At 43.2% G+C, this 27,389-nt stretch overlaps 1 protein-coding gene across 2 annotated transcripts in view; it reads right to left on the reverse strand.

Moving 5' to 3' along the window:
- Positions 1–27,389, reverse strand: part of LOC118395876 (transcriptional enhancer factor TEF-1-like) — a 109,571-nt gene that overhangs the window by 71,970 nt on the left and 10,212 nt on the right. The window contains exons 3-4 of one of the 2 annotated variants that reach the window (XM_035789900.2): positions 18,967–19,085; positions 753–993 (exon numbers count right to left, since the gene is read on the reverse strand). In XM_035789900.2, coding sequence (XP_035645793.1) covers positions 753–993; positions 18,967–19,053 — 328 coding nt within the window. In that variant the 5' untranslated portion in view covers positions 19,054–19,085. The remainder of the gene's footprint in view (positions 1–752; positions 994–18,966; positions 19,086–27,389) is intronic. The other variant, XM_052466125.1, reaches the window with a different exon arrangement.

The raw sequence follows: 27,389 nt of genomic DNA on the forward strand, positions 1-27,389 counted from the left end.
TAAAATCACCACAGCATGAGAGCTTATCTTGTTCCCAAACACTTCTGACCTATTGTGCGAAGAGTCTGGTGGACCAACTTGTCAAACTTGGCCTTCATTAGCCAATACAGAAAGATCAAGAGAATCTCCTGGCGCATAGGCATTGGCTTAATCTACCAACCAATCATCTCCCACAACACCTTCCCCCCCTAACCCTCACCATACCTCACAGTTGTGTGATTCACAGAAATGTAATTATGACAAATTCTTCACTCAGTAGGTCACTCCCATAGAATTCTATGGTCACTCCCACTAAGGCCTACTTTGAATCATTGATATCCTAGGCTTATGTGCACTGTGCGAAATAGCCTGGGGACAAGGTTACATGAGAGCAGACAGAAGAGAGGAAGAGTGAGGGAGTGTGTGTGTGAGAAACAGGGGAAGGGGGAGGGGGGAGAGTGTACAGCGCAGCTGGTGGCAGACATAAGACCATCTGCTCCCCAGTAATGGTTCACACTAGCTTTAGTTGTAAACCCCTGCCTCCCTCCTGTAGCACTCAAGGCCTCCAGCAGAGACTGACTGGTCGCATCTCTCCCTAACTTACAGCACTTTCACACTCTCACTAACTTCCAGAAACACTGTACAGTATATGTGTTCCTTCTAATAATTCTGCTAAATATAGCTCCCACATTCTCCACTTCTGTGAACAATAGCGCAGTTCTAACAGCCTTCGTTGGGGTTCTTCTCTTCCTCCTTCCTCGTAGCCTACTCACCATACATCTTTCCCTCGTCTGAGAGGATGATTTTCCTGCGCCCACAGGGGGGGTAGATGGCCAGCGCCTCCTGGAAGCTCTGTTCGATGTCGGGGCTCCACACCCCCTCGGGGTCCCCGTCCATGCCCTTGTCGGCCTCGTCGCTCATCCTCTCCATGTCGTCTGCAGGGCTCTCGCTTCCGCTCCAGCTGCTATGGTCCATGGTGGCAGTGCGCTCGTCCAAGCCCAGGCCCTGAGCACACTAGGGGGAGAACATGTAGAGGAGCAGTGGAACAGACAGACAGACAGTCAGTCAGTTAGTTAAAGAGCAGAATGTAAACAAATTATTTATATATACACACTAGATGACTGTTGATGGTGCTGTGTTGAAGCCACCGTGCCTCCATCTTGGCACTCCCCCAACATTGTATTTTTTGGGGCAAACTATAGAAATGCATTTATTAAGGTCAACATTAGTTTTTGCCACACATTATATTACAGATACCTTAATGCATACTTTTAAATGATATTATGTGAACAAAACATAAACATTTAAATATTTTCCCATGTTACTGGTTGAATCTGTGTTTGAAATTCACAGCTCGACTAAGGGACCTTACAGATAATTGTATGAGTGGGGTATAGAGATGAGGTAGTCATTCACAAGTCAATATTTAACACTATGATTGCACACAGAGTGAGTCCATGCAACTTATTAAGCAAATTTTTACTCCTGAACGTATTTAGACTTGCCATAACAAAGGGGTTGAATACTTACTGACTCAAGACATTTTCAGCTTTTCATTTGAATTTCAATTGTTATAATTTCAAAAAACATAATTCGATTTTGACATTATGGGGTGTTGTGTTTAGGCCAGTGACAATCTAAGCCATTTTAAATTCAGGCTGCAGCACAACAAAACGTGGAAAAAGTCAAGGGGTGTGAATACTTTCTGAAGGCACTGTATACGTGCATACAGTGGCTTGCAGAAGTATTCACCCCCTTGTCATTTTTCCTATTTTGTTGCCTTGCAACCTGGAATTAAAATAGATTTTTTGGGGGGGTTGTATCATTTGATTTACACAACATGCCTACCACTTTGAAGATGCAAAATATTTTTTCTTGTGAAACAAACAAGAAATAAGACAAAAAAACAGAAAACTTGAGCGTGTATAACTATAACCCCCCCAAGTCGGTACTTTGTAGAGCTACCTTAAGCAGCAATCACAGCTGCAAGTCTCTTGGGGTGGATGTCTCTAAGCTTAACACATATAGTCACTGGGATTTCTGCCCATTCTTCAAGGCAAAACTGCTCCAGATTCTTCAAGTTGGATGGGTTCCGCTGGTGTACACAACAATCTTTAAGGCAAACCACAGATTCTCAATTGGATTGAGGTCTGGGCTTTGACTAGGCTATTCCAAGACATTTAAATGTTTCCCCTTAAACCACTCAAGTGTTGCTTTAGCAGTATGCTTAGGTTCATTGCCCTGCTGGAAGGTAAACCTCTGTCCCGTCTCAAATCTCTGGGAGACAAACAGGTTTCCCGCAATAATTTCCCTGTATTTAGCGCCATCCATCATTCCTTCAATTCTGACCAGTTTCCCAGTCAATGAAAAACACCCCCACGGCATGATGCTGCCACCACCGTTTTTCACTGTGGGGATGTAGTTCTCGGGTACTGAGAGGTGTTGGTTTTGTGCCAGACATAACATTTTCCTTGATTTTAGTCTCATCTGACCAGAGTACCTTCTTCCATATGTTTGGAGAGTCTCCCACATGCCTTTTGGTGAACACCAAACGTGTTTGCTTATTTTTTTCTTTAAGCAATGGCTTTTTTCTGGCCACAATTCTGTAACTCCCAGCTCTGTGGAGTGTACGGCTTAAAGTGGTCCTATGGACATATACTCCAATCTCCGCTGTGGAGCTTTGCAGCTCCTTCGGGGTTATCTTTGGTCTCTTTGTTGCCCCTCTGATTAATGCCCTCTAGGTTGTGAGTTTTGGTGGCCAGCCCTCTTTTGGCAGGTTTATTGTGGTACCATATCCTTTCCATTGTTTTATAATATATTTAATGGTGCTCCGTGGGATATTCAAAGTTTTGGAATGTTTTTTATAACCCAACCCTGATCTGTACTTCTCCAGAACTTTGACCTGTTTGGAGTAATACTTGGTCTTCATGGTGCCCCTTGCTTAATGGTGTTGCAGACTCTGGGGCTTTCAGAACAGGTGTAAATATACTGAGATCCTGTGACAGATCATGTGACACTTAGATTGCACACAGGTGGACTTTAACTAATAATGTGACTTCTGAAGGTAATTGGTTTCACCAGATCTTATTTAAGGGGCCCTGAACAAGGCAGTTAACCCACTGTTCCTAGGCTGTCATAGAAAATATGAATTTGTTCTTAACTGACTTTTTTTTAAAATGTCACTTAACCAATTTTTTTCATTTCACTTCACCGATTTGGACTATTTTGTGTATTTTAAATTCCAAATAAAAATCAATTTAAATTACAGGTTCTAATGCAGCAAAACGACAAAGGCGTGAATACATTTGCAAGGCACTGTAGTTACAGTTGAAGTCAGAAGTTTACATACACCTTAGCCAAATACATTTAAACTCAGTTTTTCACAATTCCTGACATTTAATCCTAGTAAAAATACCCTGTCTTGGGTCAGTTAGGATCACCACTTCATTTTAAGAATGTGAAATGTCAGAATAATAGTAGAGAGAATGATTTATTTCAGCTTTTATTTCTTTCATCACATTCTCATTGGGTAAGAAGTTTACTTACACCAAATTAGTATTTGGTAGCATTGCCTTTAAATGGTTTAACTTAGGTCAAACGTTTCGGGTAGCCTTCTACAAGCTTCCCACAATAAGTTGGGTGAATTTTGGCCCATTCCTCCTGACAGAGCTGGTGTTTCTGAGTCAGGTTTGTAGGCCTCCTTGCTTGCACACGCTTTTTCAGTTCTACCCACAAATTATCTATAGGATTGAGGTCAGGGCTTTGTGATGGCCACTCCAATACCTTGACTTTGTTGTCCTTAAACCATTTTGCCATAACTTTGGAAGTATGCTTGGGGACATTGTCCATTTGAAAACCCATTTGCGACCAAGCTTTCACCTCCTGACTGATGTCTTGAGATGTTGTCCCCATGTGCAGTTGCAATCCGTAGTCTGGCTTTTTATGGCGGTTTTGGAGCAGTGGCTTCTTCCTTGCTGAGCAGCCTTTCAGGTTATGTCGATATAGGACTCGTTTTACTGTGGATATAGATACTTTTGTACCTGTTTCCTCCAGCATCTTCACAGGGTCCTTTGCTGTTGTTCTGGGATTGATTTGCACTTTTCGTACCAAAGTACGTTCATCTCTAGGAGACAGAACGCGTCTCCTTCCTGAGCAGTATGCCGGCTGCGTAGTCCCATAGTGTTTATACTTGCTTACCATTGATTGTAGAGATGAACGTGGTACCTTTAGGCGTTTGGAAATTGCTCCCAAAGGATGAACCAGACTTGTGGAGGTCTACAATTTCTTTCTGAGGTCTTGGCTGATTACTTTTGATTTTCCCATGGTGTCAAGCAAAGAGACACTGACCTTGAAGGTAGGCCTTGAAATACATCCACAGGTACAAATGATGTCAATTAGCCTATCAGAAGCTTCTAAAGCCATGACAACATTTTCTGGAATTTTCCAAGTTGTTTAAAGGCACAGTCAACTTAGTGCATGTTAACTTCTGACCCATTGGAATTGTGATACGGTGAATTATAAGTGAAATAATCTGTCTGTAAACAATTGTTGGAAAATGACTTGTGTCATGCACAAAGTAGATGTCCTAACCGACTTGCCAAACTATAGTTTGTTAATTAACCAAACATTTGTGGAGTGGTTGAGAAATGAGTTAATGACTCCTACCTAAGTGTATGTAAACTTCCGTATTGGACACCATACATGATCTGCATTGGCTGTGAATGACAATAAAAGAGACAACAATTGTAATATTTGCACATTGTTATTTTAGCAGAAAACTGCTACAGTATTATATGAAGGGTGGTTTATTTGACATGGAACGGTAACACCTGAAATTTACAACATTTTGTTTAGAAATTTGTTTAAGTTCAGAAATTGCATTCTTCTCACATTACTCTGTAGGCTACTCAGTATGAGAAGAGTGCCATCCTCCTGCATCTTACATGTGCTGTAGTTATTGAACTCTGCCTGCTGGACCCAAGAGGCAAACTCTGTCTTATCTAGGATGGAGTGTCATGACCTCCATCTAACCTGCCACCTGAATGTACAGTCGTGGCCAAAAGTTTTGAGAATGACACAAATATTAATTTTCACAAAGTTTGCTGCTTCAGTGTCTTTAGATATTTTTGTCAGATGTTACTACGGAATACTGACGTATAATTACAAGCATTTGATAAGTGTCAAAGGCTTTTATTGACAATTACATGAAGTTGATGCAAAGAGTCAATATTTGCAGGGTTAACCCTTCTTTTTCAAGACCGCTGCAATCCACCCTGGCATGCGGTCAATTAACTTCTGGGCCACATCCTGACTGATGGCAACCCATTCTTGCATAATCAATGCTTGGAGTTTGTCAGAATTTGTGGGTTTTTGTTTGTCCACCCGCCTCTTGAGGATTGACCACAAGTTTTCAATGTGATTAAGGTCTGGGGAGATTCCTGGCCATGGACCCAAAATATTGATATTTTGTTCCCCGAGCCACTTAGTTATCACTTTTGTCTTATGGCAAGGTGCTCCTTCATGCTGGAAAAGGCATTGTTCGTCACCAAACTGTCCCTGGATGGTTAGGAGAAGTTGTGTTGAAAAGTGTTGGTACCATTCTTTATTCATGGCTGTGTTCTTAGGCAAAATTGTGAGTGAGCCCACTCCCTTGGCTGAGAAGCAACTCCACACATGAATGGTCTCAGGATGCGTTACTGTTGGCATGACACAGGACTGATGGTTGCGCTCACCTTGTCTTCTCCGGACAAGCTTTTTTCCGGATGCCCCAAACAATCGGAAGGGGGATTCATCAGAGAAAATTACTTTACCCCAGTCCTCAGCAGTCCAATCCCTGTACCTTTTGCAGAATATCAGTTTGTCCCTGATGTTTTTCATGGAGAGAAGTGGCTTCTTTGCTGCCCTACTTGTCACCAGGCCATCCTCCAAAAGTCTTCGCCTCACTGTGCGTGCAGATATACTCACACCTGCCTGCTGCCATTCCTGAGAAAGCTCTGTACTGGTGGTGCACCGATCCCACAGCTGAATCAACTTTAGGAGACAGTCCTGGTGCTTGCTGGACTTTCTTGGGCGCATTCTTCACAACAATTGAACCGCTCTCCTTGAAGTTCTTGATGATCCTATAAATGGTTGATTTAGGTGCAATCTTACTGGCAGCAATATCCTTGCCTGTGAAGCCCATCCCAGAAACCCTAGACCCACTCCATTTGCATACTGCCCCAACAGATCCACAGATTATGCAATCTCTCTTGCACTCCACACTGCCCTTTCCCACCTGGACAAAAGGAACACCTATGTGAGAATGCTAGTCATTGACTACAGCTCAAAGTTTAACACCATAGTGCACTCAAAGCTAATCTATAAGCTAAGGACCCTGGGACTAAACACCTCCCACTGCAACTGGATCCTGGACTTCCTGACAGGCCGCCCCCAGGTGGTAAGGGTAGGTAACAGCACATCCGCCACGCTGATCCTCAACACAGGGGCCCCTCAGGGGTGTGTGCTCAGTCCACTCCTGTACTCCCTGTTCACTCATAACTGCACGGCCAGGCACGACTCCAACACCATCATTAAATTTGCCGATGACACAACAGTGGTAGGCTTGATCACCGACAACGACGAGACAACCTATAGGGAGGAGGTCAGAGATCTGACCATGTGGTACCAGGACAACAACCTCTCCCGCAACGTGATCAAGACAAAGGAGATGATTGTGGACTACAGGAAAAGGAGGACCTAACATACCCCCATTCTCATCGACGGGGCTGCAGTGGAGCAGGTTGAGAGCTTCAAGTTCCTTGGTGTCCACATCATCAACAAACTAACATGTTCCAAGCACACAATGACAGTCGTGAAGAGGGCACGACAAAACCTATTCCCCCTCAGGATACTGAAAAGATTTGGCATGGTCCTCAGATCCTCAAAAGGCTCTACAGTTGCACCATCAAGAGCATCCTGACTGGTTGCGTCACTGCCTGGTATGGCAACTGCTCGGCCTCCGACCGCAAGGCACTACAGAGGGTAGTGCGAACGACCCAGTACATCACTGAGGCCAAGCTTCCTGCCATCCAGGACCTCTCTACCAGGCGGTGTCAGAGGAAGGCCATACAAATTGTCAACGACCCCAGCCACGCTAGTCATAGACTGTTCTCTCTGCTACCGCACGGCAGGCGGTCCTGGAGAGACAAGTCTAGGTCCAAGAGGCTCCTAAACAGCTTCTAACCCAAGCCAAAAGACCTGAACATCTAGTCAAATGGCTACCCAGACTATTTGCTTTGCCCCCCCTCTTTACACCACTGCTACTCTCTGTTGTCATCTATGCAAAGTCACTTTAATAACTCTACCTACATGTACATACTACCTCTACTAACCGGTGCCCCCACACATTGACTCTGTCCGGGAACCCCCTGTTTATAGTCTTGCTATTGTTAATTTACTGCTGCTCTTTAATTACTTGTCACTTTTATCTCTTATTCTTATCCATATTTTTTTTAAAACTGCATTGTTGGTTAGGGGTTCGTCAGTAAGCATTTCACTGTAAGATCTACCTACACCTGTTGTATTCGGCGCATGTGACTAATACAATTTGATTTGATTTGATCTACACTGATTGAAGTGACTTTCTGGAGATGGCCATACAGCTGCAACTCTCCCCTCATTCTCATCCAGTTGTCGAGCAGCAACGCCTTCTTCTCAAACAAGATCCTATTCATGTAGCACGCTTTGTGGTAAAGAGCAACTATAGCAGTAACATGTTTCCTCTAGAATGTCAGTACACTAGAGGATATTGTGTGTGTGTGTGCATGCGTGAGTGTGCGTGCGTGTGTATGATTGATAGGGGTGGAGGCTGCTGTTAAAGAATCTCACGCAGAGTAGGCGTAGCTGTGACTCAATTAATTTGTGTGCCGAGTGCTGACACGGCACAACTAACTCCTGCTATTGGTGGGGATGGAAAACGTAACATTCCAATCACTAAATGAGTGGTCTTTTACTTCTCTCCCCCTGACAGAATTATGAACGGAGTTAGTAAATCACTTACCGCTGATAAATAAGGGTTGTCAGATGTTGAATTAATAATTTAAAATACCTTCTCCTTTCGTTAGTTTGAAATAGTAGCATGATTTGAGGAGTAAATGGCAGAGATAGTGGGAGAGGATTCAATAAGGTAAACAAAGAAGAATGTTAACTTAAAGGGACTCTTTTGGCATTTCAGAATCTGTCGGCAGATATATTTATGGAAAGGACAACAGTGAAGCGTTTTGGAGATGCCTAGCTACCATACTCCTCACTGCCCAGCAGGATATCTGGCTGAGGTTTTCCTCCACACTCCCACAAGTGTCTTTCCCAGAACCCATCTCTCTAGGAAGTAGAAAGAGGCTTACAGCACCTAACGTGATAAAATATTAAGCTCTTTCCTGTGGCACAGCCACATGCATATGTGGTACATATGGTACGTATGTGTGTGGCAACCATAGACATATATATTCACAGCCCACCAAAGTTCAAAATATAGGCATTTAGGAACACACAACGATGGCTGCCTATGTTATTCATTCTAAACCATAAAAATAATTACATGTTTTGTATAATATATGAGTAACATATGCATTTAGTACTGATTCTAAATGAGAATTAGTGTGTGACACAGGGATGTTTTCTGCAATAAGTAAATCCCTACAGATCAGCATTGTGGTGTTGAATTGGCAAAGAACAGAATCCTATGCGAGTAGTCACGTCACTGTAATGAAAACTGCATAATTAACTATTCTGTTGGGTTTAAATGTATCACTTCCTTAATCTGCATCCAGGGCCTTGATTATCTCCAGTTTGTGTGGGCCGCTGGGAAAGCCCCCCTGATTTCTAGAATACACCAACTATGATTTTTATGAGCAACAAGAGGGCAAATTTTTACAAGTCTGATGATTTGTTTCTCAATGTTAACATTTTTGCAGAGTTTTCAATATCATAGTAGAAGAGTGTATAAATGGTTGAGCTCTTCCTGTGAGAAAAAAACGAAACATTGAGAAGAGAATCTGAATGGACTAATTTGGATCTGATGTTTGGACATGGTTGCTCTGTTATGTTGCGATGGTACACAATGCGGGGCAATGTCTCAGCTCAAACAGTCTTTCTGCTCCACTCTACTAATGCAGGGCAGGAGGGAGGGAGGGGGACAAGGGGAGCCAGAATGTTGTGATTGGTACAAATTGGCCATGCTAGATACTGGAGTGGGACTGCTTGTCCGAGGCCCCAGTGGCAGATGGGAGAGGGAGATTATTCATGCAGCAATATACTATGGTTATACTTACACTGCACTTCATCCTCCAGACAGGGACAGCCTTCCAAACAAACGCCATGACATGAATGCGATTCCACAGAAACAGGGCATACATCCACACCGGGCAGCCGTCTCGCTCTGTCTTTCTCTCCCTTGTCTGCTCTAATTCCAGCTCTTCTGGGGCTACGTCGATGTATGTGCAGGGAAATAAGGAGGTCGCCAGACAGTGTGTTGTAATGATATGTATGAGTGTTTGCATCACCTGGGGGTTGATCATGTTACCACTGTAACAAGCAGCAGTGTGGTCCTGACTGAGATGTTCTCTCTCTTGGAAGCTGCATCCATCTAAAGTGAAGCCAAAACACATAACACTGCCTCCATGGCATCCAATCTTCTGCAATTTCTGGGAAGCTGTTCCCCACAAGGGCAGTGTGAAAACACTTCAACACAACATTACTAAATGGACATGGCCATGCCTGAAATGATGTATAGTGGGATATTTCCTTCTTAATCTCCCTATTGAACAGGAGTTGGATTCCAGAAAGAAATGGGGCTTAAAAATATATATATATCCATATAAAGCACACAAAGATGGCAGTTACAAAGCCTGAACATATTTCTGTGAACACCACTGACAAGGTTATTCATAATACAATTTTGCATTTTGTAATTATGAAATGAGACGTACGTGTATAAATACATACAGATTTAATACAAAAGGGTTAATTATCTACAAGAGGCTACAAACAAAGGATGTTCTTAGATCTTTTCCAACATATCACTTGCAAGCGTTGAGAAAAAATGCTTTTATCCCGTGCTATTCAGTCCATTTCTACTGATAACATGAATTACTTATACACTGCTATTAGTTTATGGGTCTATCATAAGACTGGAAATTCAATTAGGAATGACCTGACAATCCCTTCTTTCATGCTTTTCTCTGTCAGATATATCTTTGCATTTCAATAGCATGATGCATCAGTGAAAGAGTGTGCCCATCTTGTTCAGTGTGCCATTACAGTACTGGGCTAAGTGAGACACGGCTCCTTTATCTCTCTGGGGAGGCCTCTGCACAATGCCATTATTTCAATATCCCTCCACCTGAACGGGTCTATTTACTACCCTACTATGCCATTACACTGTACACATCCTTTGTCGCCTTCATAATTGGAGAAATGGAGAGAAGAGGATGCAAAAGATGGAATATTTCTGAAATGCTGACTTCTGCCTTCTCATCTAAGTCCTGTGGATTGCACTGCATTTGATGCAATTGGAGTTACACTACATTCATAACAAGATGTGGGACCTAATCCTACGATTTTTTTTTTTTAATGTCTGACTGATAGGAGCGTGCCCTCCTTCTTCCAACACCTGACAGAGAGAGACGTCCTCATTGCCAGAAGAGACTGGTTCTCAGTGAGCACAGCTGGATGAAGCTCCAGTCCATTCACAGCTCCAAATGACATGACAAATGATAACACCATCCTTAGAGGTGCAGCTCTCAGCTTCTGCCGCAACACCACAAAGACCACTAACGAACCCCCAAGTCCTAACCAGGCTGCTCTGTCCTGTAAGACAGCAGTAACAAGGTCAGTGATGTGGCAGAGGACTGTTGCAACACCACAAAGACCACTAACGAACCCCCCAGTCCTAACCAGGCTGCTCTGTCCTGTAAGACAGCAGTAACAAGGTCAGTGATGTGGCAGAGGACTGTTGCAACACCACAAAGACCACTAACGAACCCCTCAGTCCTAACCAGGCTGCTCTGTCCTGTAAGACAGCAGTAACAAGGTCAGTGATGTGGCAGAGGACTGTTGCAACACCACAAAGACCACTAACGAACCCCCCAGTCCTAACCAGGCTGCTCTGTCCTGTAAGACAGCAGTAACAAGGTCAGTGATGTGGCAGAGGACTGTTGCAACACCACAAAGACCACTAACGAACCCCTCAGTCCTAACCAGGCTGCTCTGTCCTGTAAGACAGCAGTAACAAGGTCAGTGATGTGGCAGAGGACTGTTGCAACACTTCTTAATAAGACAGACACAGGCTATTCACAGATGTTCTGAGGTTTCTACTGAATACAAAACACACTGGCTAATTATCACTGGCTGTGAGAGGAAATCAAAATGTCAGTCCATTCAACAGTTACCTAAGTCTGAGCAGATTACGACATACCACAACCCCCTGACTGCACACCATGGAAATGCTCTTATTAGTGATATAAAGAGAAGGAGACGTAGGAACATGTGCCTTCCAGGGTTTAGAAAGGACTGGAGGTATGACCCTGCATGTTATAACATAATACAAGGAGGCTGCACGACCTAATGCAGGTCACTCTAAAGACTAATCAATTTAAGTGAATTTGACCAATATTAAACGCAGTATGTAGCTTCTTTTTGGAGTCTGATGTCTATCATAGTCTATCTAGAGATAAACTGAATTCCACCACGATGAGTCATTCAGTTCAAGTTCAGTCAATACAGATTACTAGTGACACCTTCAGATACATTTATTGTATGCTGGAAAACTGGGAACAAGAACATTAAATAGAAACCTTGTCTTAATTTTGTGTTAAATATTCAATGTAAAGATTGATTTAAAAAAAATCTGACCATCACACATTCCTGAACCATTTCATTTTAATAATTGAAATGGGTGTATACAAAAATATTATTATTTTCGTTCATCATACAATATTATTTGAAATCTGTAGTAGCAAACCACACAGAACAATTTCAATGTCCTTAGTTATTGCTCCACCCTGACGCAAAACACTGTGGTGCTGCATTTCCTTCAAAAACAAACCTAACACACAAATGGGAAATCAATTTTGACCGCACTAAAGCAAAAATATGTCGCTGTTTCCAGGCAACAACTTAATTTATGAATGGTTCTTGAGAGAATTATGTAAAAACAGAACATTTTGTTGAGGGAAAATAATATTCAGTTATAAAAAGCAACTGCGATAGTTGATCCACTTGTGCTTACACGATCCATGTGTGTCATGTCTACAGTTCCGTCTACAGTTCTGAACTGTTGACAATGTCCAGCTATCGGGCTCTGAAGTGATCAGTGACCAAGCTAACCTGGCAGCATAGTAACTCTTTCAGGATTCAGGCCCAGTCAGACAGCTACAGTAACAGGCTACTTCACTACATGAGGAGAGGAGAGCGCGTGTCTCCCCTCCAGCAGTGTCATGTCATCCCACCCACGTGCTAATGACTTGGAGGTGAAACACAACCCTCTGGAAACTTTTGTTTGCTGTCCAACTGCCAGCCAGTGCAGATTTCCATTGGAGTGGTTCAAGTGAGGTTTGTCTCTGAACTATGGTCAATAGCAATACTATAGTACTGTACACTGAGTGTACAAAACATTTCCTCTTTCTATGACATACATAGACTGACCAGGTGAATCCAGGTGAAAGACATGATCCCTTATTAAAATCAGTGTAGATGAAGGGGAGGAGACAGGTGAAAGACATGATCCCTTATTAAAATCAGTGTAGATGAAGGGAAGGAGACAGGTTAAAGACATGATCCCTTATTAAAATCAGTGTAGATGAAGGGGAGGAGACAGGTTAAAGACATGATCCCTTATTAAAATCAGTGTAGATGAAGGGGAGGAGACAGGTTAAAGACATGATCCCTTATTAAAATCAGTGTAGATGAAGGGGAGGAGACAGGTTAAAGACATGATCCCTTATTAAAATCAGTGTAGATGAAGGGGAGGAGACAGGTTAAAGACATGATCCCTTATTAAAATCAGTGTAGATGAAGGGGAGGAGACAGGTTCAAACATGATCCCTTATTAAAATCGGTGTAGATGAAGGGGAGGAGACAGGTTAAAGACATGATCCCTTATTAAAATCGGTGTAGATGAAGGGGAGGAGACAGGTTAAAGACATGATCCCTTATTAAAATCAGTGTAGATGAAGGGGAGGAGACAGGTTCAAACATGATCCCTTATTAAAATCGGTGTAGATGAAGGGGAGGAGACAGGTTCAAACATGATCCCTTATTAAAATCGGTGTAGATGAAGGGGAGGAGACAGGTTCAAACATGATCCCTTATTAAAATCGGTGTAGATGAAGGGGAGGAGACAGGTTAAAGACATGATCCCTTATTAAAATCAGTGTAGATGAAGGGGGGGGAGACAGGTTCAAACATGATCCCTTATTAAAATCGGTGTAGATGAAGGGGAGGAGACAGGTTAAAGACATGATCCCTTATTAAAATCAGTGTAGATGAAGGGGAGGAGACAGGTTAAAGACATGATCCCTTATTAAAATCAGTGTAGATGAAGGGGAGGAGACAGGTTAAAGACATGATCCCTTATTAAAATCGGTGTAGATGAAGGGGAGGAGACAGGTTAAAGACATGATCCCTTATTAAAATCGGTGTAGATGAAGGGGAGGAGACAGGTTAAAGACATGATCCCTTATTAAAATCGGTGTAGATGAAGGGGAGGAGACAGGTTAAAGACATGATCCCTTATTAAAATCGGTGTAGATGAAGGGGAGGAGACAGGTTCAAACATGATCCCTTATTAAAATCAGTGTAGATGAAGGGGAGGAGACAGGTTAAAGACATGATCCCTTATTAAAATCAGTGTAGATGAAGGGGAGGAGACAGGTTCAAACATGATTCCTTATTAAAATCGGTGTAGATGAAGGGGAGGAGACAGGTTCAAACATGATCCCTTATTAAAATCAGTGTAGATGAAGGGGAGGAGACAGGTTCAAACATGATCCCTTATTAAAATCGGTGTAGATGAAGGGGAGGAGACAGGTTAAAGACATGATCCCTTATTAAAATCAGTGTAGATGAAGGGGAGGAGACAGGTTAAAGACATGATCCCTTATTAAAATCGGTGTAGATGAAGGGGAGGAGACAGGTTAAAGACATGATCCCTTATTAAAATCAGTGTAGATGAAGGGGAGGAGACAGGTTCAAACACGATCCCTTATTAAAATCGGTGTAGATGAAGGGGAGGAGACAGGTTCAAACATGATCCCTTATTAAAATCGGTGTAGATGAAGGGGAGGAGACAGGTTAAAGGATTTTTAAGCCTTGAGAAAATTGAGGCTGTTCTGAGAGAAAGGGGGGTGCAATTAAATATCAGGAAGGTGTTCCTAATGTTTTGTACACTGTGTATATTCTGAACAGTTAAGGTTCTTTCTGTCAGAGAAATCAAAACTATTTTCTGCAATGTCCAGCTTTAAACGACAGTTTGTTGCTTTAAAGGTACATTTACAGCATAGCCTATATTATTTACATTTACATTTAAGTCATTTAGCAGACGCTCTTATCCAGAGCGACTTACAAATTGGTGCATTCACCTTATGACATCCAGTAGAACAGTATAGTCTTTAAACACAACGAGACTGATGGAACAGATCAAGACATTTTGTTTAAAATGTTGCTAAACTATTATTTCTTCAAATGATAAATTAAGCAATGCGCACACAGCATTATGTGAGAATGTTCCAAAATGTAGGTAGCCAGAAAATACCATTCTAACGTACACCACGTGCCAGTGGTTTGTATGACAGAGATAGAAAGAAATATCTGTTAATCATTTTGAAAGATGAGAGATCATTGTAGCTGGGGATTTTAACAAGGCTAATCTGAAAACAAGACTCCCTAAATTTTATCAGCATATCGATTGCGCAACCGGGGGTGGAAAAATCTTGGATCATTGTTACTCTAACTTCCGCGACGCATATAAGGCCCTGCCCCGCCCTCCTTTCGGAAAAGCTTACCACGACTCCATTTTGTTGATCCCTGCCTACAGACAGAAACTAAAACAAGAGGCTCCCACGCTGAGGTCTGTCCAACGCTGGTCAGACCAAGCTGACTCCACACTCCAAGACTGCTTCCATCACGTGGACTGGGATATGTTTCGTATTGCGTCAGAAAACAATATTGACGAATACGCTGATTCGGTGTGCGAGTTCATTAGAACGTGCGTTGAAGATGTCGTTCCCATAGCAACGATTAAAACATTCCCCAACCAGAAACCGTGGATTGATGGCAGCATTCGCGTGAAACTGAAAGCGCGAACCACTGCTTTTAATCAGGGCAAGGTGACTGGTAACATGGCCGAATACAAACAGTGCAGCTATTCCCTCCGCAAGGCTATCAAACAAGCTAAGCGTCAGTACAGAGACAAAGTAGAATCTCAATTCAACGGCTCAGACACAAGAGGCATGTGGCAGGGTCTACAGTCAATCACGGACTACAAAAAGAAATCCAGCCCAGTCACGGACCAGGATGTCTTGCTCCCAGGCAGACTAAATAACTTTTTTGCCCGCTTTGAGGACAATACAGTGCCACTGACACGGCCTGCAACGAAAACATGCGGACTCTCCTTCACTGCAGCCGAGGTGAGTAAGACATTTAAACGTGTTAACCCTCGCAAGGCTGCAGGCCCAGACGGCATCCCCAGCCACGCCCTCAGAGCATGCGCAGACCAGCTGGCCGGTGTGTTTACGGACATATTCAATCAATCCCTATAACCGTCTGCTGTTCCCACATGCTTCAAGAGGGCCACCATTGTTCCTGTTCCCAAGAAAGCTAAGGCAACTGAGCTAAACGACTACCGCCCCGTAGCACTCACTTCCGTCTTCATGAAGTGCTTTGAGAGACTAGTCAAGGACCATATCACCTCCACCCTACCAGACACCCTAGACCCACTCCAATTTGCTTACCGCCCAAATAGGTCCACAGACGATGCAATCTCAACCACACTGCACACTGCCCTAACCCATCTGGACAAGAGGAATACCTATGAGAATGCTGTTCATAGACGACAGCTCGGCATTCAACACCATAGTACCCTCCAAACTCGTCATTAAGCTCGAGACCCTGGGTCTCGACCCCGCCCTGTGCAACTGGGTATTGGACTTCCTGACGGGCCGCCCCCAGGTGGTGAGGGTAGGCAACAACATCTCCACCCCGCTGATCCTCAACACTGGGGCCCCACAAGGGTGCGTTCTGAGCCCTCTCCTGTACTCCATGTTCACCCACGACTGCGTAGCCACGCACGCCTCCAACTCAATCATCAAGTTTGCGGACGACACAACAGTGGTAGGCTTGATTACCAACAACGACGAGACGGCCTACAGGGAGGAGGTGAGGGCCCTCGGAGTGTGGTGTCAGGAAAATAATCTCACACTCAACGTCAACAAAACTAAGGAGATGATTGTGGACTTCAGGAAACAGCAGAGGGAACACCCCCTATCCACATCGATGGAACAGTAGTGGAGAGGGTAGCAAGTTTTAAGTTCCTCGGCATACACATCACAGACAAACTGAATTGGTCCACTCACACAGACAGCATCGTGAAGAAGGCGCAGCAGTGCCTCTTCAACCTCAGGAGGCTGAAGAAATTTGGCTTGTCACCAAAAGCACTCACAAACTTCTACAGATGCACAATCGAGAGCATCCTGGCGGGCTGTATCACCGCCTGGTACGGCAACTGCTCCGCCCACAACCGTAAGGCTCTCCAGAGGGTAGTGAGGTCTGCACAACGCATCACCGGGGGCAAACTACCTGCCCTCCAGGACACCTACACCACCCGATGTTACAGGAAGGCCATAAAGATCATCAAGAACATCAACCACCCGAGCCACTGCCTGTTCACCCCGCTATCATCCAGAAGGCTAGGTCAGTACAGGTGCATCAAAGCTGGGACCGAGAGACTGAAAAACAGCTTCTATCTCAAGGCCATCAGACTGTTAAACAGTCACCACTAACATTGAGTGGCTGCTGCCAACACACTGACACTGACACTGACTCAACTCCAGCCACTTTAATAATGGGAATTGATGGGAAATTATGTAAATATATCACTAGCCACTTTAAACAATGCTACCTTATATAATGTTACTTACCCTACATTATTCATCTCATATGCATACGTATATACTGTACTCTATATCATCGACTGCATCCTTATGTAATACATGTATCACTAGCCACTTTAACTATGCCACTTTGTTTACATACTCATCTCATATGTATATACTGTACTCGATACCATCTACTGTATCTTGCCTATGCTGCTCTGTACCATCACTCATTCATATATCCTTATGTACATATTCTTTATCCCCTTACACTGTGTATAAGACAGTAGTTTTGGAATTGTTAGTTAGATTACTTGTTGGTTATCACTGCATTGTCAGAACTAGAAGCACAAGCATTTCGCTACACTCGCATTAACATCTGCTAACCATGTGTATGTGACAAATAAAATTGGATTTGATTTGATTTTGATTTGATAAACCGACTCAATCATGGACACTCTTACTGACCGTTGTGGCTGCTTTGCATGATGTATTGTTGTCTCTACCTTCTTTCCCTTTGTGCCGTTGTCTGTGCCCAATAATGTTTGTGCCATGTTTTGTGCTGCTACCATGTTGTTGTCATGTTGTGTTGCTATCATGCTGTGTTGTCATGTGTTGCTGCCTTGCTATGTCGTTGTCTTAGGTCTCTCTTTATGTAGTGTTGTGTTGTCTATGTTGTCGTGATGTGTGTTTTGTCCTATATTTATATTTTAATTATGTTTTTATTTTTAATCCCATCCCCGCAGGAGGCCTTTTGCCTTTTGGTAGGCCGTCATTGCAAATAAGAATTTGTTCTTAACTGACTTGCCTAGTTAAAGGTTAAATAAAAATCGAATAAAAAAAATATACAACAAAAATCAGCTCCTCCCTCGGCTTTTCGGCCAACCACCTATGAGTCGAGAGCGCAGATGATAGGTCTTGGGGGAGCGCACAGACCAGTCGAAAGCACCAAATGTGGTGGAGTGAGCTGAGAATGGGTCCAGCAAGTGCACATGCAGCGGGGGTGCGCAAATTGAACTTGAGTTTCAAGTGTGACTGAGTGAGCAGAACATTATTGCCGTACACAAAGTATTAATTTGAGAGCAGAGATGTTTATTTTTATGGAGATAGAGTTGAAGTCAGAAGTTTACATACACTTAGGTTGGAGTCATTCAAATTCGTTTTTTCAACCACTCCACAAATTTCTTGTTCTCGCCACTGGTGGTACCAAGAGTTTGATGCTGTATGGAGGCATTGTTATTAGGACATTTGTCATGTAGAGAGGATGACATGTTATTGACTTTGACAAACTGCCGTCTGTCTATTTGGTTAGAAAGATGGTTCTTTACAGAGGATGGTTGAATGTGTACAAACAAGTAGGTTAGGTACAGCTCACCTCAGTTCCACATAGTATTTTATCACCTATTTGGCTAAATTATTATCCATTATAATCCAATTGATAAAGCAGCAGTCTTTAAATGGACTGTTACCTTGAATGCAACACTAAGATGTAAAAACGTTTAAACTCCAATTGAATTCTGTCTATGGCATTTCCTGACATCATATTTTACTATCTCTCTCACTGCAGTTGTTCTCAGGAGACGGGTCATTGTGTTAGTAGAGAACAAGGTGGAGTCCGACAAAGTGGAGTCAGATCAGGTTTCTACTTCATCGCACTGGACCACTAAACCTACGAGGCAGAGGATGCAAAGTTTGGACCTGTGAGTCACCTTTGACCTTGACATAACTTTCTTCTTAGGCTTTTGCGATTATGGGTGTTCCCTAACTCATCGAAAGCCTTACACAACTCAGGACATATGTATCCCTCCACCTTCTACAATGGAGTCCTGACCAGGGGTATCAAATTCCAATGTCTATGTACCTGTTGTGTTGGCGTAGTTACCGGGAGGCGGTGTTGATGACAGTGATGCGTCCCAGTGATGCGTCCCAGTCGCTGTGCCAACACCATGCCTGATGACAACCAGATGATATTCCTCCACCCTGGATCACAGTAAACACACACCTAGTCTCGGTCTCTGTGTATGTATGTTGCGCGTAAAAGAGTGAGCAATGGGTCTGTATATGCAGGTGCAGTGTAGGATATACGTTGTGTATAGGAGTCTACTCTTAGCCTGTATACACCCTGTATTACAGGCCTGTGTTTTGTTTTTCAAAAATTTAGTGCAGTGTTTTGTGACATCCCTCTCTCTTTCTCATCTCCTCAGATATGTAGTGCTCAGTAGAGGCTGCTGAGGGGAGAACTGCTCACAATAATGGCTGGAACGGAGCGATTGGAATGGAATCATACATGAAAACCATGTGTTTGTTGTATTTGATACCATCCCACCTATTCCGCTCCAGCCATTACCACGAGCCCATCCTCCCCAAATAAAGGTGACACAAACCTCCTGTGGTGGTGCTCACCAGACCAGTGTTTAGAGGCAGGGATTGATTGAGATTGCCCTCTATTCTGCACTCAAGTGATGTCCAGTCCCCATAAACACTCATCGACACGGTTAGTTCCCATTCCCCCATAAACATTCATTGACACGGTTAGTTCCCTTTCCCCCATAAACATTAATCGACACGGTTAGTTCCCATTCCCCCATAAACACTCATCAACACGGTTAGTTCCCATTCCCCCATAAACACTCATCAACACGGTTAGTTCCCATTCCCCCATAAACACTCATCTACACGGTTAGTTCCCATTCCCCCATAAACACTCATCAACACGGTTAGTTCCCATTCCCCCATAAACACTCATTGACACGGTTAGTTCCCATTCCCCCATAAACACTCATCTACACGGTTAGTTCCCATTCCCCCATAAACACTCATCAACACGGTTAGTTCCCATTCCCCCATAAACATTCATTGACACGGTTAGTTCCCATTCCCCCATAAACATTCATCAACACGGTTAGTTCCCATTCCCCCATAAACATTCATCGACACGGTTAGTTCCCATTCCCCCATAAACACTCATCAACACGGTTAGTTTCCATTCCCCTATAAACATTCATGGACACGGTTAGTTCCCATTCCCCCATAAACATTCATCAACACGGTTAGTTCCCATTCCCCCATAAACACTCATCGACACGGTTAGTTCCCATTCCCCCATAAACATTCATCAACACGGTTAGTTCCCATTCCCCCATAAACATTCATCGACACGGTTAGTTCCCATTCCCCCATAAACACTCATCAACACGGTTAGTTTCCATTCCCCCATAAACATTCATCGACACGGTTAGTTCCCATTCCCCCATAAACATTCATCGACACGGTTAGTTCCCATTCCCCCATAAACATTCAGCGACACGGTTAGTTCCCATTCCCCCATAAACATTCAGCGACACGGTTAGTTCCCATTCCCCCATAAACACTCATCAACACGGTTAGTTCCCATTCCCCCATAAACATTCATCGACACGGTTAGTTCCCATTCCCCCATAAACACTCATCAACACGGTTAGTTCCCATTCCCCCATAAACATTCATCAACACGGTTAGTTCCCATTCCCCCATAAACATTCATCGACACGGTTAGTTCCCATTCCCCCATAAACATTCAGCGACACGGTTAGTTCCCATTCCCCCATAAACACTCATCAACACGGTTAGTTCCCTTTCCCCCATAAACATTCATCGACACGGTTAGTTCCCATTCCCCCATAAACACTCATCAACACGGTTAGTTCCCATTCCCCCATAAACATTCATCGACACGGTTAGTTCCCATTCCCCCATAAACATTCAGCGACACGGTTAGTTCCCATTCCCCCATAAACATTCAGCGACACGGTTAGTTCCCATTCCCCCATAAACATTCATCGACACGGTTAGTTCCCTTTCCCCCATAAACATTCATCGACACGGTTAGTTCCCATTCCCCCATAAACACTCATCAACACGGTTAGTTCCCTTTCCCCATAAACATTCATCGACACGGTTAGTTCCCATTCCCCATAAACACTCATCAACACGGTTAGTTCCCATTCCCCATAAACATTCATCGACACGGTTAGTTCCCATTCCCCATAAACATTCAGCGACACGGTTAGTTCCCATTCCCCATAAACATTCAGCGACACGGTTAGTTCCCATTCCCCCCCCCATAAACATTCATCGACACGGTTAGTTCCCTTTCCCCCATAAACATTCATCGACACGGTTAGTTCCCATTCCCCCATAAACACTCATCAACACGGTTAGTTCCCATTCCCCCATAAACATTCATCAACACGGTTAGTTCCCATTCCCCCATAAATATTCAGCGACACGGTTAGTTCCCATTCCCCCATAAACACTCATCAACACGGTTAGTTCCCTTTCCCCCATAAACACTCATCAACACGGTTAGTTCCCATTCCCCCATAAACACTCATCAACACGGTTAGTTCCCATTCCCCCATAAACATTCATCGACACGGTTAGTTCCCTTTCCCCCATAAACATTCATCGACACGGTTAGTTCCCATCCCCCCATAAACACTCATCAACACGGTTAGTTCCCATTCCCCCATAAACATTCATCGACACGGTTAGTTCCCATTCCCCCATAAACACTCATCAACACGGTTAGTTCCCATTCCCCCATAAACATTCATCGACACGGTTAGTTCCCATTCCCCCATAAACACTCATCGACACGGTTAGTTCCCATTCTCTCACACACACCTTTATATAGATTGTGCTGATGCTACACTGTGAGAACCTGGAAATCATCAGTGGTTCTGAGGGAGGCTACGTGGCCGCCAACAGTGCCTTGGACACGTTCCAGCATTACCACTGTCTGGAGAACAGCCAGAGTGTGGTCAAGACCCCCCCCACAGACATCTGCCATAACTTATCTTTAGCGTGTAAGCTCTTCTGCACCAGGGAGGTAAAGGTATGGCACCGCACTCACAACAGTCATGTATGACTGCTTAAATATCCTTAAACATACTTACGCTCATTTATGTGTTTCTTAATTAAAGGTCTAAGGAAGGTGTCTTATGGCTCAATAATACTAATGAATGGCGTAGATTGTACACCTCTGCATTCTTCTTCCGTGCCTCCTAAAACCCCATCGGAGGAGAGGACCCAAGGTTCCTCCCCTCAGACCTCCAAAGCGATTTGAGAAGGATGCGAGTATCGAGGACGTGAGGAATTGAGCTGAGATTAATTGGGACAGCGCTAACGTGATTGTTTTAGGTGGAATCTTATGTTGAATGATACATTTGATATCTGTTTGCACATATATCTTTGTTCTACTTGTGCTCTTTCCACAGATGTCTCTGGCTTGCTGATAACATGTGATCTGATCAAACTCCCTATGCGATTTGACTGCTCTGGCTTGCTGATAACATGTGATCTGATCAAACTCCCTATGCGATTTGACTCCTGTGTTACTGCCTGTACTCAATAAAACATTCAATGCCAAATTGAAATAATTTGACAATGTAATTTGATAGACAATGGTAGCTTCCAATCAGACAATTACTATTAAACAAATCTGTTTTCCTTAGTTAAATGTTTGGTGAATGCAGGGCATTGCTTTGTCCCCAGTCCTCGTTTGAATACTGTGTGTACCATGTGTCTAGCTGGTTAAATTCTAGTTAACATTCAATTTTTTTGGCACTGGTTAAGTATTTTTAATGTAGCAGGTTCTCCCTTTTGTGTCTCCATATAATTCAAAATCCCCATGTGCTGTGTGTGCCATTGGGATAAAAAAAATACCCTTAATATCGGATCTTTCATCTTTCATCAAGGTAGGTAGCATAAACGTAACCACATGCAAATCCTTATGTTACATTAGTATACACATCAAAAGTCCCAAAACAAAGTTACTTCACTTTTGTATTTTTGGAATTATTACATAAAACCGATCAGAATTCCAAAGAATGCCGAAGTCATGTCAGAAAATGTTTTTCCAGGGTGTGATGTTATAGTCGGCCAATTGCTATCCACACTCGCTTACAGCTATATTGAAGTAAACCAACATTTTGTAAATACATAACACCATCTAACCAAATGTCAAAGAATGTTCGCTATATTTTTATTTATTTATCCATTATTTTACCAGGTAAGTTGACTGAGCAACGACCTGGGGAATAGTTACAGGAGAGAGGATGGGGATGAATGAGCCAATTGTAAACTGGGGAATATTAGGTGACCGTGATGGTTTGAGGGTAGATTGATAGATTGATTCCGTTACAAAACTCCCGTAACTACTTCACAGAGAACATGCCTAAAAGTTGACAAAACAAAAAAGGAGAACAGACGAAGTACTACAAACTTAGAGCAACCAATTTGAAGGCACCAGAGCCTGCCATGCTAACGGGTTCCCACTAGATAACATGGCCACAAAGTCTTGAAGAGCATGCGTTGTGGCTAACCTTAGCCAGCTTGAGCTAGCATATGAACTCAGTAGCAGACTAGATCCTTCATATGACATTGAGCAATAGTGCAATGTGGGTAATTTAGAAGATATCTGGAAATAAGTTAATAAATATGTAACAACCCAAAAACATAGCTATGTTTGCACATCTTGGTAACTGCCAGGTCGCAGTTGTAAATGAGAACTTGTTCTCTACTGGCCTACCTGGTTAAAAAAAGGTGAAATAAAATAAAAATGATGGTGACTAAAACTAAGTTACTATGTTTTTGATCACACTGGCGAGTAAAAACTCATGCTTCCTACCCTTTAACATGCCCACAAGTCCTTCCTTTCTTTCGACGTCGTGATCGTTATGCCATTATTATGTGTGTACCCACATGTTATTCTCAACAATGGAGTCATTATATTTAGCTGGCTTAAATTATGGCCAGGACCTAGTGTATGATGAATTTCTGAGATTAGCCAAATTATGCCCATGCTCCACCTATTCTTTAATATATTGGGATTAACGCCCTCATATCATGCAAACACATAACAGACACTTTGTGGAAAGGTGAAGAAAAACAAACTAGTTATGGACTATGGTGTTACTTCGCTAACAGACGAATGTTGCTGGCTAACAAGTAATTAGCTAGCTAGCTAACTTTAGCAAGTAGATTAATCTCAACTCAAGGTATAGCATAGCCATTTAATTTATTTCCCAATGGCTTTGTTTGTTTCAAGTGTCCCAAGTTGTTCGGCAAGCATTTGTTAGTTCCTCCATCACTCCAGTGAAAGTGACCAATGTAAGGTTTCTCGACATGCACCTACTTCTAAGGCCGCCCCCCAACAGCCTGAAATCCAATCGAGAAAACCACAGCCACAAAGCCTAAATAAAAATACAAATTCAAGAGAACAAAAAATGTGCTTTTTGGTCTTAATTTAAGGTTAGGCATAAGATTAGGAGTTTTAACAAGATACATTGTAGAAATAGGTGGGGATTTTGACTTTGTGCCAACTAGTGACGACCAGAAAAAAACCCAAAAGGTACCAAGAATTGAGAGCGAGCAATGAGAAATTGAGAGTGTAAAGACAATTTGTGTCACGCCTTGGTCTTAGTATTTTGTGTTTTCTTTAATTATTTGTTCAGGCCAGGGTGTGACATGGGGTTATTGTATTGTCCGTATTGGGGTTTGTAGTATTTGGGATCGCGGCTGATTAGGGGTGTTGTATAGGCTTGGCTGCCTGAGGCGGTCCTCAATCAGAGTCAGATGATTCTCGTTGTCTCTGATTGGGAACCGTATTTAGGTAGCCTGGTTTCGCTTTGTATTTCGTGGGTGATTGTTCCTGTCTCTGTGTAGTTTCACCAGATAGGCTGTAATTAGGTTTCACGTTCCGTTTGTTGTTTTGTATTGTATGTTTCATTTCATTCATTAAAGAACATGAGTAACAACCACGCTGCATTTCGGTCCGACTCTCTTTCGACAAACGAAGAACGCCGTTACAATTTGACACTTTTTACATGTTTTAACCATGTTTCTTTGTTTAGGTTCAATTTATTTTTATTCAGACATTTTTCTCTTTGATCTGCAACAATGATGTTCAGCTCGCCCAAACTCACACTTGAACATCCTCTGCTCTCTCAACCAAATTTCTGCGGTCTTGACAGGTCTGTGTGCTCGCAGGAACTCATCCTCTGCTTGCAGGACACTCATCCTCTGCTCGTGGCACTCATCCTCTGCTCGCGGCACTAATCCTCTGCTCGCGGCACTCATCCTCTGCTCGTGGCACTCATCCTATGCTCGCGGCACTAATCCTCTGCTCGCGGCACTCATCCTCTGCTCACGGCACTCATCCTCTGCTCGCGGCACTCATCCTCTGCTCGCGGCATTCATCCTTTGCTCGCAGCCCTCATCCTCTGCTCACGGCATTCATCCTCTGCTGGCAGCATTCATCCTCTGCTCGTGGCATTCATCCTCTGCTCACGGCATTCATCCTCTGCTCGTGGCATTCATCCTCTGCTCGCGGCATTCATCCTCTGCTCGCGGCATTCATCCTCTGCTCGTGGCATTCATCCTCTGGTCACGGCATTCATCCTGGTTTGATGTGGTATAGGTTCTGCAGTTTCAAAGTTGCCGATCCTTGCCTAACATCTCTTAAAAATGACCCCTTGAGCGCTATTTCAAAATACAACCTTTACAGCATGAGAAAACCATATGCACTGGTGACACTCAAAGCATAAATATTTATTCTCAAAATGTGCCATTCTGTTATTTTAATTAATTAGAGTTACAGTGCCTTCAGAAAGTATTCGCAAACCTGGACTTTTTCCACATTTTGTTGTGTTACAGCTTCAATTTAAGTGATTTGTCGCTGGCTGGCTGGCTGGCTGGCTGGCTGGCTGGCTGGATGGATGGCTGGCTGGCTGGCGCACGCACACATTATGTTTTCTTCCCCAATTTTTTTTTATTAATAATGAAAAGCTGACATTTCTTGAGTCAATCAGTATTGAACCCCTTTGTTATGGCAAGACTAAATAAGTTCAGGTGTCACGCCTTGGTCATAGTATTTTGTGTTTTCGTTATATATTTGGTCAGGCCAGGGTGTGACATGGGTTTAAAATGTTGTGTTTCGAATTGGGGTTTTGTAGGCATTGGGATTGCGGCTGAGTAGGGGTGTAGCATAGGTTTGGCTGCCTGAGGCGGTTCTCAATCAGAGTCAGGTGATTCTCGTTGTCTCTGATTGGGAACCATATTTAGGTAGCCGGGGTTTCACTGTGTATTTCGTGGGTGATTGTTCCTAGCTCTGTGTAGTTGTTCACCAGACAGACTGTATTAGGTTTTCACGTTCCGTTTGTTGTTTTTGTATTTATTTAGTTATTTCATGTATCGCGATTATTCATTAAAGAGCATGAGTAACCACCACGCTGCATTTTGGTCCGACTCTCCTTCAACAAACGAACGCTGTTACATCAGGAGTAAAAATTTGCTAAACAAGTCACATAATACGCTGCATGGACTTTTGAATGACTACTCATCTCTGTAACCCACACGTACAATTATCTGTAAGGTCACTCAGTTGAACTTCAAACACAGATTCAACCACAAAGACCAGGGAGGTTTTCCAATGCCTCGCAAAGATGGGCACCTATTGGTAGATGAGAAAAAAAAATACAAAATTGAAGCAGACACTGAATATCCCTTTAAGCATGGTTATTAATTAATTACACTTAATTACACTTTGGATGGTGTATCAATACACCCAGTCACTACAAAGATACAGGAGTCCTTCCTAACTCATTCGGGGGACAGGAAGGAAACCACTCAGGGATTTCACCATGAGGCCAATGGTGACTTTAAAACAGTTAATGGCTGTGATAGGAGAACTGAGGATGGATCAACAACATTGTAGTTACTCCACAATACTAACCTAATAGAGTGAAAAACAGGAAGCCTGTACAGAAGAAAAAAACATTTTACAAAACATATATCCTTGTTTGCAACAAGGCACTAAAGCAATACTGCAAAGAAATTGGCAAAGCAATTCATGAATGCAAAGTGTTATGTTTGGGGAAAATCCAATAACATCAGACTGCTCTAAATTGCTAGTTGGGTCATTGGGTGGGGCATTCCCCCACCCACTGTGAGCAGGCCTACTTCCCCCATGTATTGTCCTTAGATCTGTGAGCAAGCCTACTTCCTCCAGGTATTGTCCTTAGATCTGTGAGCAGGCCTACTTCCTCCAGGTATTGTCCTTAGATCTGTGAGCAGGCCTACTTCCTCCAGGTATTGTCCTTAGATCTGTGAGCAGGCCTACTTCCTCCAGGTATTGTGTTACTGCTGTGTTTCATATAAGCACAACTCCTATTGTTCTTCAGGCAATTCCTATTGTTCTTCAGGTGTCACTCGCCCTCCCTCAGCAATAGGGCTTTATACATT

Source organism: Oncorhynchus keta, chromosome 17 (genome assembly GCF_023373465.1).
Source record: "Oncorhynchus keta strain PuntledgeMale-10-30-2019 chromosome 17, Oket_V2, whole genome shotgun sequence".
In the NCBI taxonomy this organism is placed as follows: domain Eukaryota; kingdom Metazoa; phylum Chordata; class Actinopteri; order Salmoniformes; family Salmonidae; genus Oncorhynchus; species Oncorhynchus keta.